Genomic DNA, 12,847 nt, shown 5'->3' on the forward strand with positions numbered 1-12,847 from the left:
TCCCTCCGTTGGGACAACACTGCCCCGACCCCAGAATCCGATGCGTCCACTTCAACGACGAACTGTTGCTGGAGGTCGGGTTGGCAGAGGATAGGTGCCGTAGCGAACCGTTCTTTGAGACGTAGGAAGGCCTCCTGCGCGGATTGGTCCCACTGAAAAGACACTTTTGGAGAAGTGAGTCTGGTTAAAGGCAGAGCGAGTTTACTGAAATCTCAGATGAAGCGGCGGTAGAAGTTGGCAAAGCCTAAAAAGCGCTGGAGCTGTCGACGGTTTGGGGGTTCGGGCCAGGTAAGCACTGTTTGGACCTTCGCCGGGTCGGGTTTCAGATCACCCCGCTCTATTATGTATCCGAGAAAGGCCACGGAGTCCACGTGAAAGTCACACTTTTCGCTTTTCACAAACAGTCTGTTTTCCAGCAAACGCTGCAGAATCTGTCTGACGTGTGTCTCGTGCTCCGCCACTGTTTTAGAGAAGATAAGGATATCATCCAAGTAGACAAATGCGCACCGATTGATAAAGTCCCGGAGGACGTCATTCACGAGGGCCTGGAAAACTGCTGGGGCGTTAGTCAGCCCAAAGTGCATCACCAGGTACTCAAAATGCCCCAGATGGGTGTTAAAAGCTGTTTTCCATTCGTCGCCTTCCCTGATCCGAACTAGATGGTAGGCATTGCGGAGGTCTAATTTACTGAAGATCGTTGTCTCGTGCAGAAGTTCAAAAGCCGAGGAAAGGAGCGGTAGGGGGTATTTGTTCTTAACCGTAATGTTATTAAGGCCGCGGTAATCAATGCAAGGCCGGAGAGACTTGTCCTTCTTTTCTACAAAGAAGAAGCCGGCTGCCACAGGGGAAGAGGACGGCCGGATTATGCCTGCTGCCAGTGAGTCCGTGATGTATTTCTCCATAGACGCTCTCTCAGGTTGGGAGAGACTATAAAGGCGACAGGTGGGGAGTGTGGTGGGAGAAGATCAATGGCGCAGTCATACGGCCGATGAGGTGGTAACGATTGTGCATGATCTTTACGAAAAACTTCAGCCAAGTCGTGATACACAGGTGGAACAGAGGTGAGATCCGGAGGCTCAGACAGGTTATTTGGAGGAGACGCGGAGGGCGGAGTTGCAGCCCGGAGGCAATTCATGTGACAATCCACTCCCCAGCCCACCACGCATTCAGATTTCCAGTCGATATGAGGGTTATGCTGTCGCAACCAGGGGTGACCTAAGACAAGCGGTGTTTGAGGAGCTTTAAACACGAATAGGCTTAGAACCTCGGTGTGGTTGCCGGAGAGTGTGAGTGACACGGGCTCTGAGACATGGGTTATATCAGGCAGCCGCTGCCCAGATAAGGCGGTGACATGTAAACGATGAGGTAGAGGGTCAGACCCAACCCCTAATTTTTCCGCGAGGGCTGAATCGATAAAGCTCTGTTCCGCGCCAGAGTCAATTAACGCCATCACAGAATGGGTTTTTGTGTGAACTGTTAACTTGGCCGGTAACATTAAGCGCGGAAGGGAGCTTTTACTAGACAGGTCGCCCACCAGTACTCCCTTAACTACGGGCGGGCACCCCCTTTTGGTCGAGATGGACAGGTGGCAATGAAGTGGCCCTTACGGCCGCAGTACAGGCACTCACCAGAGACCATGCGTTGCTGACGTTCCGCGGGTGTTAGCCGTGAGCGACCCAGCTGCATGGGCTGCTCGCCTTCCTCGCTTAGCTCGCCACTGTGGGCAGCACTGGGTTTAGCCCTCCATTCCCCCGCTGGTGGGCCCAAGAGCCCCCGTGGCTCCTGAAAGGCCCGCCCCCGGAGGTCTCTGCGAGCCTGAAGGCGATCATCTAACTTAATGCACAGAGTCATTAGAGAGTCAAGAGAGGCAGGCAGGTCATGCATTATTAGTTCGCCTTTTAATTCATCACAGATGTTATTAAGCAAGGTACTCTTTAGCGCCTCCTGCCCCCACCCCGTTTGCTCAGCCAAAACCCAGAAATTGACAGAATAATCCGACATCCTGCGTCTACCTTGTTTAAGATTTAACAGGCGTTGAGCGGCGGCGGCAGCCTCGGATCCTTTGTCAAAAACGCTCTTAAACTTAGACAAAAACTCGGGGTAGGAGATGTCGGGGTGGGATCGTAGCACTGCCTGGGCCCACTGTAGAGCGCGATCACGTAACAGTTGGACAAAGAAGGAAATCTTATCTCCATCGCCAGGGTACCAGTGAATTTGCTGACGAAAAAAATAAGTGAGTTGTGTGAGAAATCCTGCACACTTATCCAACTCACCATGAAACAGTTCAGGAGAGGGAGGCTGATGCCCGACGACCACAGGTGTAGTTTGGGCCGCGCTTGCGGGCTGAGACGCGCTCGCGCCCGGGATGGGTTCGTCTGCCGGAGAGGCTGGCGGGGGCGGAGAGTCAGTCAACGGGGTCCGCTGGGCGAGAGCCAGAGACAAAGCGGCACCGTCTCCACTGAGCCGCATCAACATATGCTCGTGTCGCTGCAACAGCTCATCCAACGAGACCGGGGCTGGGGCGGGTGACGCCGAGCCTGCTGAGTCCATTGTGGCTGGACCGTTCTGTCACAACGGGACTGAACGGACTCACGCGCAGGCTCTAGGTCTTGAAAGCACAAGAGTCTTTATTATGATGCACCAGGTGATTATTTACAAAAGTGAGGGGAAAGCCGGGCTCCGGGGGTCCACACACGAACGGGAAAGACACGCACACTCTCCGTCCACTCCTCCTCACACTCCACTCACTCGGGTAACACAGGGGTAGGTCCAGGGAATCTGTACACAGAGACACGAATGGGTAGTTAGGTAAATCGCTATGAAACACTTCTGAAGTCATTGAGCTGGGGTTACACTGATGAGGGTCGGCAACGGTCCAGCGACGAGAAACGCAGGGCTGCCGTCTTATAAAGGAGCTGGATCACTCGTGATGAGCCACAGGTGTGTGGGCCAAGGGCAGGAGCCCGCAGGTGAGCTCCGCCCAGGCAGAGGGAGGAGGGAAAGAGGGGAAAGGAGAGAGCAGGAAAAAAATAAAAAAAGGAATACAAAACATATGTAGCCGTACTGAGCCGACCGGGTAGGCACAGGGACCCTGACAGTTATAGTGAGCATTATATCATCACCTGCCTGAGAAGGGCTGAGAATAAATAACCAGTCCATAGAAGACCCTTCAAAACACACACACTCACATTTGCAAACTTCTAGAATAGAAACAGTATTCACTCAATCTCCCCGACTCTCTGGAACGCTGCTGACTCCACCAATCTGTCAGCCACTTCAGTGGCACCCCAGTTCCATCTGAGGGCCACTGGGACCACTGGGATACGTGTCTTCCCAAAGCAGCTGACACACTCTGAACCAAAATGGCAGCTTCCTGCCCTGAAATGGTTGCCTCGCCACATTGATGCTGAGTCTCAAGAACGTCTGGCTTGAAAACAGCATCTCTACGGAGGAAGAGCTTGCTGTGTGTGTGTATGCGCTTGTGAGGTTGTATGTGAGTGTGTATTTTATCCTGAAAGCCCAATGCTGTCTGGGAGAGCATCAGGAGAAGTGAATGCATGTTCAAGAAGAGTGACAAGAGAGAGTGGGTGGAGGCGATCTAAGACAACCAGAGATAAGGCATCACAAAATCCCTATTCCACCCCACTGCCAGCACATGACTCACCCACACTCGCGTGTACATACAGACGCACACAGACATACATTTGGCACATACAGGCACAGCCCAATGAATAATTAACCCATACGAAGAGTCTCTTCTGCAGGGCTTTCAGTTTCTTAACTTCAGCATTGAGAGAGGGGGGGGGTGCATGGAGGCTTGGGAGAGTGAGGCAGAAAAGCTTGTTTAAGCGCGAGAGCAGAGAGGGAGGGGGGAGGGGGTGGGTGAGGGAGAGGAGGGGAGGGGAGGAGAAGGGGGTTCTCTATAATGAAATTTGAAATTTGCAGAACATCAAAGGCTTCTGTAGCCAAGCTGCTGTGGCAGCAGAGCAGAGAGGAGGAGTGCATCACTTTCTCTCCCTCTGTCTTCCCCCATCCCTCTTTTCCCCCCCATCTCTTTTTCTTTCTATCCCTCCCTCTCTGCTAAAATGTGTCTCCCTTGAGCTAGGGTGAGGGGCGTGGGGGTGAGTGGAGGGTGAGAGAGAGAAGGGATGGGAAGAGTTGATTAGGAGAGTCGGGGGGTGGGGGTGGCTTAGAGATGGGTTAGGGGAGAGAAAAATGGATGAACGGGGGGTTCTATATATATATACACGTGTGTGTGTGTGTGTGTGCATGTATGAACAATAGGTTTTATCAAGCCAGCTTGAATACTGTGTGCGTGTGTATGCGCACATGCATGTGTGCAGGGCCTTGGAGGGGTGAGTGTGCCCTCTGATAAAGCATCCTAACTTAATGAGCTTGAAATGGGTGGGGGGTGGAGGGTGTAGGGGTGGTGCGCAGGGGTTCGGATGATGGCTGGGAAAAAAAAAGGAGGAGATCATTTGAGGCTAGAAGTCTTGAGGAGAAGCCCGGGGGCTGTTAAAACAGGGCACAACATCAGCAGGTTTCAGAATCACGCTTCTCGTCGCACAAGCTCACGTTCCACATTTTGGAAAGTCGTCAGAAAGTGAGATTTACCCTTCCAGTGATTCCCCGGCTCTAGCGTTCTCAACCCAGTCTGTGCTGCACATTTTTTTTTTAAAATTGTTTAAATTTAGCCGCACGCCGAACTGATCAATATTAAAACAGCATTATCGGCTTAGATGAATTAATAAGTAGAAAAATTTTAGTGGAATATTGTTCGCAGGCAACTTCTTTTTTTTAAGTCGCCGCCTGCGAGTGAGATGTTGCCGATCGCCTTGCAGCTGCGATGTTCGAAGGCGATCGCTTTTCACGGGAACGTCGAGCTGATCTTCTGCATTTGGGGTCTTCTGATAGCGAGCTACTTGTTGTCTGCCCTGGGAAAAAGAAAAAAATGCAGGAGCGTGCACCACCTTGCTCCGAGACTGAAGAGCGTGCATCCTCTCTCTCCCGCTCGAAATGTAGGAGTGTTTTTTTCTGCTCACAAAATGTAGGAGCCCTCGCTTAAGAAGCCCAGCTAAAATGGATGCCTGACCCATGATGACAGAGGGAAAGAGAGATGAGCAGAGCAGGCAAAAAAAAAGAAAAAGAAAAATCACAGTTGCACACATACAGATGCAGCGATGTGCATGATGAGTTTTACACTCATTGCATTTCACAAAACCTCACATGAACAATACAATATCCTTTTTTTCTGTTATTGTGTATGACCACACTCTGGTCACTGATCTTCACTCCATTTCTTCAAAAGTCGCTCTTTTGCTCCATTTTTTTCTCTTTTTGTATTTCCCTTAGAGTCCTTCCATCACTCCCACTCTGCCTCTCTCCCCGAGGTCACTGAGGGCAAGCATGGTGCCGTGGACTGGAGCATGAATATCACGTCGGGCTTTTTCGTGTATTTGCAGGCAGAGCCGCAGCCCGGCATTTCGCCACAGAGCAGGTTTGCCGTCCGTAGTACTCAGAGTGTATTTACATTTTTAAGATGTTGAAGAGCTTTTTGTGCTCCAGAGTTCATGTTTGCAGCTGCAGTCAGTGCCGTGCTGGCTTTTAGATCTGAGCGAAAGGAGATGGATAGCGGGTAGGAACGCGCAAATCTTATTTTGTCTTTGCGCAAACATGCGAACAACTGCTTTGCTCGAGTATTAACATTTTATGCTTCTTTATATTTCCACTTCTTTTGCCTTTTAGCTGTTACATTCAGTACATTTACACGATAAAACATTAATTCAGTATTATAGAATATATACTACCCAACGCTTCGTAAAAGAGTCAAAACTCGCCTAATTACGCAACTTTAAAGTCTGATTACACAGTAAGTCATCAACACAGACAGGCAAAGCACGATGAATAATTAACCCATACGAAGAGTGTTTTCTGCAGGGCTGCAATTTTGCTTAAGGTCTCAGTACTTTTTCATCCACAGTTAAACTATCAGATTTACATTGTAAATATACTGAAATTTATGGCAACACTGTACTTAATTATGATAATGGCAATAAAGCTAATTGGAATTAGCGACCAAGACGGAGGTGAGAGCTCAAAAGAAAAATGGAGAGACCCAAATAGCAGCAGTGACACACCGGTGAAAGTATAGCAGACTAAGTCATGATTACATAAATCACCGAATTGAGGTCATATCCCTCTTTCAAATGTCTTCACCATGAGTCACTGAGTGTCACAAACTCTATGTCAGTGCCTGACTCTTCCCCACCACTCTGCAGCCGTAGGCCTTCCGAGGGAAGACGACACAGAGAGACAAGGCAGTGGGGTAAGGAAGAGAGAGAGGGAGAGAGTACATTTTTCCTCCTCCACCTCAACCCTCTCTCGGGGTGTCACGTCCTATTTGTGTCCCGGGGCCGCCTCTCTAGCGATGGCGATGGTGCGAGGGGCTCTCTCGCTTGGATGGCGAACGGGGAGGACTTGGTAGCACGAAGCAAAGTCCTCTGTGCTCACATGGGAGAAAGAGCGAGAGAATCGGCAATGGAGGGAGATGCAGAGAGAGAGAGAGAAACAGACATGCACCCATTCAGCCATGTCTTTGACATGGGAGTCTTTCCGACAGGCGTGAAGAAAGGAAGGGCTGACTGGGCTGAGTGAGCTCAGCCCTGGACACACACACAAACATGTTTTTGTCACTTAAGAGGACATTGCATTGACTTGCGTTCATTAGCTTCAAATTTAATCCAGCGTTAACTGCGAGCCATGACTAGCCGCAATGCTAACTATGATCTTTGCTAAATAAAAACATATTAACCCTAAAAGGCTTCGCTTTTTGGGGATCAGGTCCCCATGATGTGGATTTGTGACAAGATATCTGACTCCACAAATTGACTAACAGCACACACACCTTTTGCATCAGCCGTCTCACACTCATATACATATTTGCACATGCAAACACGCTTCTGCCTGTCTCTCGGTAACCATCATTTGAACGTCATCAACTTTTTCCTATCTAGAATTTTCTCCCCCTCATCTTTACATCCTTTCCTACCCTCCATATTCTTCCTTCCATGCCTTTGCTGCTGCCGCCGCTGCTGCAGTGAGAGAGAGAGAAAGCAAAGCCACATAAGGTTATACACAGTGGCATGACGCCATGCATTTTGATTTATAGATCTAAAATGGCCGCCGTGTTGTGACTGCTGTACAAGGCTGGATGGAGAGCGAGGGAGTGGTGTGGGGGTGTCAGGGTGGAGGTGTATGTATACTCAGAATAGCAGACCTTTGCTTGGACGTGGCGCTCCCTTCACACGGAGCATCCTCTGCCCCGGAGGGTTCTCTGCTACTGTGGTTTGGTGGTGATGGCGGATTAATTAGGCCATGATGTACAAAGCTCTTTGCTTGTGCCGGCTGGCTAACCACAGTGCTGGTGGATACAAGCAGGAAAATTGGTTCTTCTTTAGCAGACTGCTCACAGTTTGCCTTTTTAAAAGGTAAATACGTCTGTGCTCGTGAGGCTCGGGCTCTGTGTTAAGGACTGCATTGTGTTGTAGTTTGGATTGTGGACACTGGGTCCTTCCTGCAGGGAGATTAGAGCCCTCACATTGTAGCGGCAACCACTGAGGAGTTAGAGGTCAGCTGCTGCCTCAGCCTCTCTGTGGGGTGCAGAGCTTTGATTTACTGACTCCACTGCATCACCTCCAGCAAACCCGAGCACACACGGTTAGTACCACACTGCCTCCATGTGGGCAACATCACACACTACCCTGCTGCTTTTCACTGACATTAGTCTCAGTTAGAAATGATATTTTTTCTGATATTGTCTCATTCTCTCATCACACAATTACTGATGACCAAAGGTATGAGGTTAGCTTGTTGAACTCTCACAGCTAAATAGCTCTAGGCAGTGAAAAACAGCATACCGCTGCTTCATTGTGAGTTTTTATTGTTTCTCTTTTCCAACAGACTCATCAGCTCAGTTATAATTAGTAATTTAATCAAAGAAATTGTAACAGTTTTGATGATGGACTGACTGATTTAACAAGCAAAATCTGGTCATGTGGGTTTTTTACTAAGTATAGTCACTGTCTACTTCATTGGCTGGAGCTATTCAAGTGTTTGTTAATACAAATATCTAATCAGCCAATCACATGACAGCAACTGTATGTATTTAGGCATATAGACATGGTCAAGATGATGTGCTGAAGATAAAACTGAATATCAGAATGGGGAAGAAAAGTGGTTTAAGCTGCACAGCCGTCCCTTGGGTTTAGCAGCAGTTCTCTGAATGACAATGCCTTGTTGATGCCAGAGGTCAAAGGAGAATGGCCAGATTTCTTCGAGCTGACAGGAGGGCAACAGTAACACTATAACAACTTGACACAACCAAGGTATGCAGACCACACCCAGCGCTACTTCTGTCAGCTTAGAACAGTAACGTGAGGCTACAGTTCACAAAATCTGACAACATAGAAAATTGGAAAATGCTGCCTGGTCTGATGAGTCTCGATTTCTGCTGAGACATCAAAATTTGCCATAAATTCCTGAAAACACAAATCCTTACCGCTGGTGGATGTTTAATGGTGTTTCGTGGCACACTTTAGGTCCCTTAGGACCATTTGTACATGGTTGCTAACCATGTACATCCGTTTATGACTGCAGTCAATATGGAGCAAAATCCCTGATTATGTTTCCATTGGCGTGAAGAATTAAGGAAAAAGGGATCCAGCCTAGTGCTGGCAATATGTACCCTATCCCTAACCCTAAAGTGACCGGCGAGTGTATAAAAATGTCAATTTACAGTTTTTTCTGATTGCTTAAGCACATTTTTTGTAACTATTGGCTAATTTTGCAAAACTCTTCACACAAATAAGAAAACCTGTCACCCAATAATCAAAACATTGTAGTTCTCTTGCAAAAGCAAACACAGCTAGATTAACTCTTCACACCTTTGTAAAAATGGTGTTTCCGTATCAAACAGTACACACAAGCCATCATCTACTAAGCACACAATGCGCCAACTGCACACTGATGGTATGAATACAAAACACATCTGGCTTTTGCTTTCTCTGTGCACAAGGTAGGCTATGTCAGTTTGAGCTCATACTTCTGTCATAGATCCATAAGCATAGAGGGATCCAAACTTCAAGTACTGGTGTTTATTCAAACACATCAAAACAAACACAAGTGTTTATTTCCAAGTATAGGATTATTTGCAATCGCCATAATGACTATATGGGTTACTTGGTCTGCAGTGAACATGCTTCCTCTGCCCCCAGCATCTGGTCATCTAGCAATTCTGTAAAGTAACAATTTCAGTATTTTTACATCAATGGTATTGGTGTGTTTCTCATTGGCATATGGAAGTGCTACAAATCTTTGTGCGAAGTGACTGTACTAACTGATTCTCATTTCAAGATGTCCTTATGATACTTGCTACAGTGTAGCGGCTCGAGTTAGGCTGGACCCGTTGGCCAGCTTCCCTCAGGGTCATTCCACGGTTGATTACATGGTCCACTATTGTAGCTCTGATGTCATCAGCAATTCTATTTCTTACTCTTCCTACCCTTCCTCTCCCCCCTCCTCGTCTTCCTCTTGCTCCTCCTTGTCCTTGTCGTCCTCTTCATCCTACTTCTTCACCTCCACGTCCTCTTCCTCGGCCTCCTCTACTTCTCACTCTTTCTGCTCCCTCCATTGTACTCCGCACACACAGCTTACCTGTATTATAGTGCTTAGGCTGATTGCAAAGTGAACTAATTATCTAAAAAAGTTTTCACATGTGAAAGTGTGCCAGACAGTTGGCAAGTTAGTGTTAATGATAGCCATACATGTGTATACTTTTGCTAGGAGTGTGTTGGAAATTTGGTAATTGAGTGTTGTGCAGTGAATTGTGCCTACCGTTTTGCAAAGTGTGTGTTACAAAATTGCAAACTGAGTGCAAAGCAGTTTTTGTGCTTTTAGTTTTGCAAACTCAGTGAGTGGTTTTGCTATAAGTCTGAATAGTTTTAGAGATTGTGCTACAGGAATCACAGTTAGGGTTTAAGCATTCAGAAAAAACTGTAATCTAGCTGTGTTCGCTTTTGCAAGAGAACTACAATGTTTTGATTATTGGGTGACAGGTTTTCTTATTTGTGTGAAGAGTTTTGCAAAATTAGCCAATAGTTACAAAAAATGTGCTTAAACAATCAGAAAAAACTGTAATTAACCCCAACCCTGATTACCAGCGGTGCTGGTTAATAAAAATGAAGCAGAAGAGCTCTCATAAAACCAAAGTGATGAGCCAAAACCTGCTCAGAAGGAGTGTAAAGTTTAGGGATAGATCTTTGAGGTTTGTACAATCACAACCTTCTACACAATACTCTTATCGGATATAAACAACATACTTAATGACTTACATGCAGAAGGTAAGAACATGCTCATCCTTCTTGAGCACATTCAGCTCTTGTTTTGTTGTACTTTCTGAGCCCATCTGACGCCCCCACAAAGCAAAGCACCTCAGTGCTGCAAACTGCTCTCTCTGAGGTGTAGCAATCTGTTGTACACACAAGCTACTTGTTGCCCACAGACAGTCCCAGTGCAGCTCAGACTTGTTGTTTGTCAGCTCTCAGGAGCACTGATCTAGAGAGGCCTGAGTGCTTGTATTATTAGATAGAGAAAACCACTCAGCACAGCAGGTAAACCTTTGATATATCTGTCAGAGGTGTTTTTCAAGGCGTTATGAGTGTCTATGTGAACGAGCGTGCTGCTTTAGTGGGTTTGAAGCCTTCTCTCAAGGTGTTTAGAAAAGGCTAAGTGTGAAAATGTCTTAAAGAGGCCTCAAAGAGAGCGGATACTCTTTGATGCTTTGTCCCACAGAGAGAGCCACAGAAGCACGCTGCACTACAAAACAAAAGATGTTCCTTTCTTCTGTCACTCAATCACCCTGCTTTCTAGTTGAGGAGCAGAAACCCTTTACTGTATGAGGGAGATGTATTGGAAGTTCACACGCAATACACTACAGAATTTGAAAAAAAAAAACATTTAAGAGGTGTGTTCATTTGAGGAAGCTAAGGGAGTTGGAGAAAGCAATGCTGAATATATTTCATGAGTGTGGTAATGAAAGCAGTGTGGAGGATACAAACCCACAACGTAATGACAATGACTAACCTCAGTCAATGGCATCACTGTGCTGAGCATCAGCTGAATAACAAACAGTGTACACTATGAACAGGTGCTTTTTTTTCTTTTCTTTTTATTTCTCAGTTTGCATTCAGTTTCAACTAAAGTGGTGAATGTTTGTGTTTTGTCTCTAGGAGCTGGAGAAAAAAGGATATGGTCCCATTACAACTGAGATTCTGGTTGGGCAGCAGTTTTACTACGCTGAGGACTATCACCAGCAGTACCTGAAGAAGGTACCTAAAGGCTACTGTGGCCTCAAAGGCACCGGGATTTCCTGTCCCATCGGCGCCAGAAAGGATGAACTGTGAGCCACGTGTGGTGAGAGAGGGAAAATACTCAGCTCGCAGAATATGCTTCAAGGCACTAATTTCATTGTTCGCAGTCCATGCATCTAATTTATTTTCTTTTTCTTATAAATGGACTGTATCTACAATGCATCTGTTTGTATTTGTAAGATAATAACACATTAGTCAACATCATTACTGAGCCTCATATCTGTTATAAGCTTCAGTAATTCCTGGCTGCCTTCCAGCTATGGAGAACACAAACATGTGTAAAACATTTTTGAGAGATTTTCTAAATAAAACAAAACAAAAAAAACCTTGAAAAACTTGGAGAGCAATGACACAAAATAAATGTTTAAAAGCTGCATAAAAATTAATTTGAAACATGATTGAATTTTGTATTGCAGTGCTCTTTTTGACTGCAGTAACTAACAGCTTCCAGAGGGTGGCGAGATTTCACAAAAGAAATCCATACGTTATGTATAAATATACATATAATGTGGGATGAGTGTATAAACATTGTCTTGGTAAACTGGAAGATGAAACGGTTTTCTAACCTGATCCGTGTAATCCGTCTCACCTCCAACACTGCCACAGCACTGTGACAAAGCTCAGTTTCTTATACTTCTTAGCAGGCAAAGACACCAATACTAGCTTGATTTTAATGCTGTTTTTCTGTAGTTTTTAACTTTTCTAAACACTGCAATTTAATTCCTTTTATTACTTGTTGCCTTTCTTATTATTACACTGGAAATAAAAATGTTTCTCCTCCTACCTTATGTTTAGTGTGCAGGTGTTTGTGTATATATATCAGTATGTGTTAATTTATGCATATGTCTGCCCACAAAGCTCTGTATATATACACACACAGATATCTATATTTATAAAATAAAGAAAAACCACTGCGTAAAGTATTTTGTCCCCTTTTCAGCCCCATTTGAGAAGGGACGTACCACTGGGGGGACAAATGGGTGACTCACTGTGATAAACAGATGCACATTCAAAGGCCATTCATTCTGAATCACACAATGACACACTTGAATACCCGTGCATTCAATATGATACACGGTTTGCTTAAACTTTCACTCTACGCTACGTAGCCCATAATTAGGAATGAAAGGCTCATTATTTGACATACTTAAAAGAATTGAATTTCCGATTCTGCCTTGTGTGCAGAATTTCTTGTGTGTTTTTTATAATTAAACACATCAACATGAAAGTCTGTTTAAAAATGAAAATCACACACATGGTTACACTCCAAAATACAGAGATGATATCTAGAAAAAGCTTTCTGGTCGACCGCAGTAGTGTGATTCACCCCGCTCTTGTTCTTCCCCCTCCCTCTCTGCTATCTCTCTCTGTCTGTGTGTATGTGTCACATCCTGACACCTGTGTGTAGGTGTGGACCAGGG

At 45.9% G+C, this 12,847-nt stretch overlaps 1 protein-coding gene across 4 annotated transcripts in view; it reads left to right on the plus strand.

Moving 5' to 3' along the window:
- The window catches only part of msrab (methionine sulfoxide reductase Ab), a 42,902-nt gene extending 31,165 nt beyond the window's left edge, over positions 1-11,737 (plus strand). For 3 of the 4 annotated variants that reach the window (XM_026151747.1, XM_026151750.1, XM_026151748.1), the window contains one exon: positions 11,286-11,737. In XM_026151747.1, the coding sequence (XP_026007532.1) occupies positions 11,286-11,459 (174 nt within the window). In that variant the 3' untranslated portion in view covers positions 11,460-11,737. Of the gene's footprint in view, positions 1-5,352; positions 5,498-11,285 lie in introns of all 4 variants that reach the window. The other variant, XR_003270624.1, reaches the window with a different exon arrangement.
- Positions 11,738-12,847: the final 1,110 nt, after the last annotated feature.

This window comes from Astatotilapia calliptera, chromosome 19, assembly GCF_900246225.1.
Source record: "Astatotilapia calliptera chromosome 19, fAstCal1.2, whole genome shotgun sequence".
In the NCBI taxonomy this organism is placed as follows: domain Eukaryota; kingdom Metazoa; phylum Chordata; class Actinopteri; order Cichliformes; family Cichlidae; genus Astatotilapia; species Astatotilapia calliptera.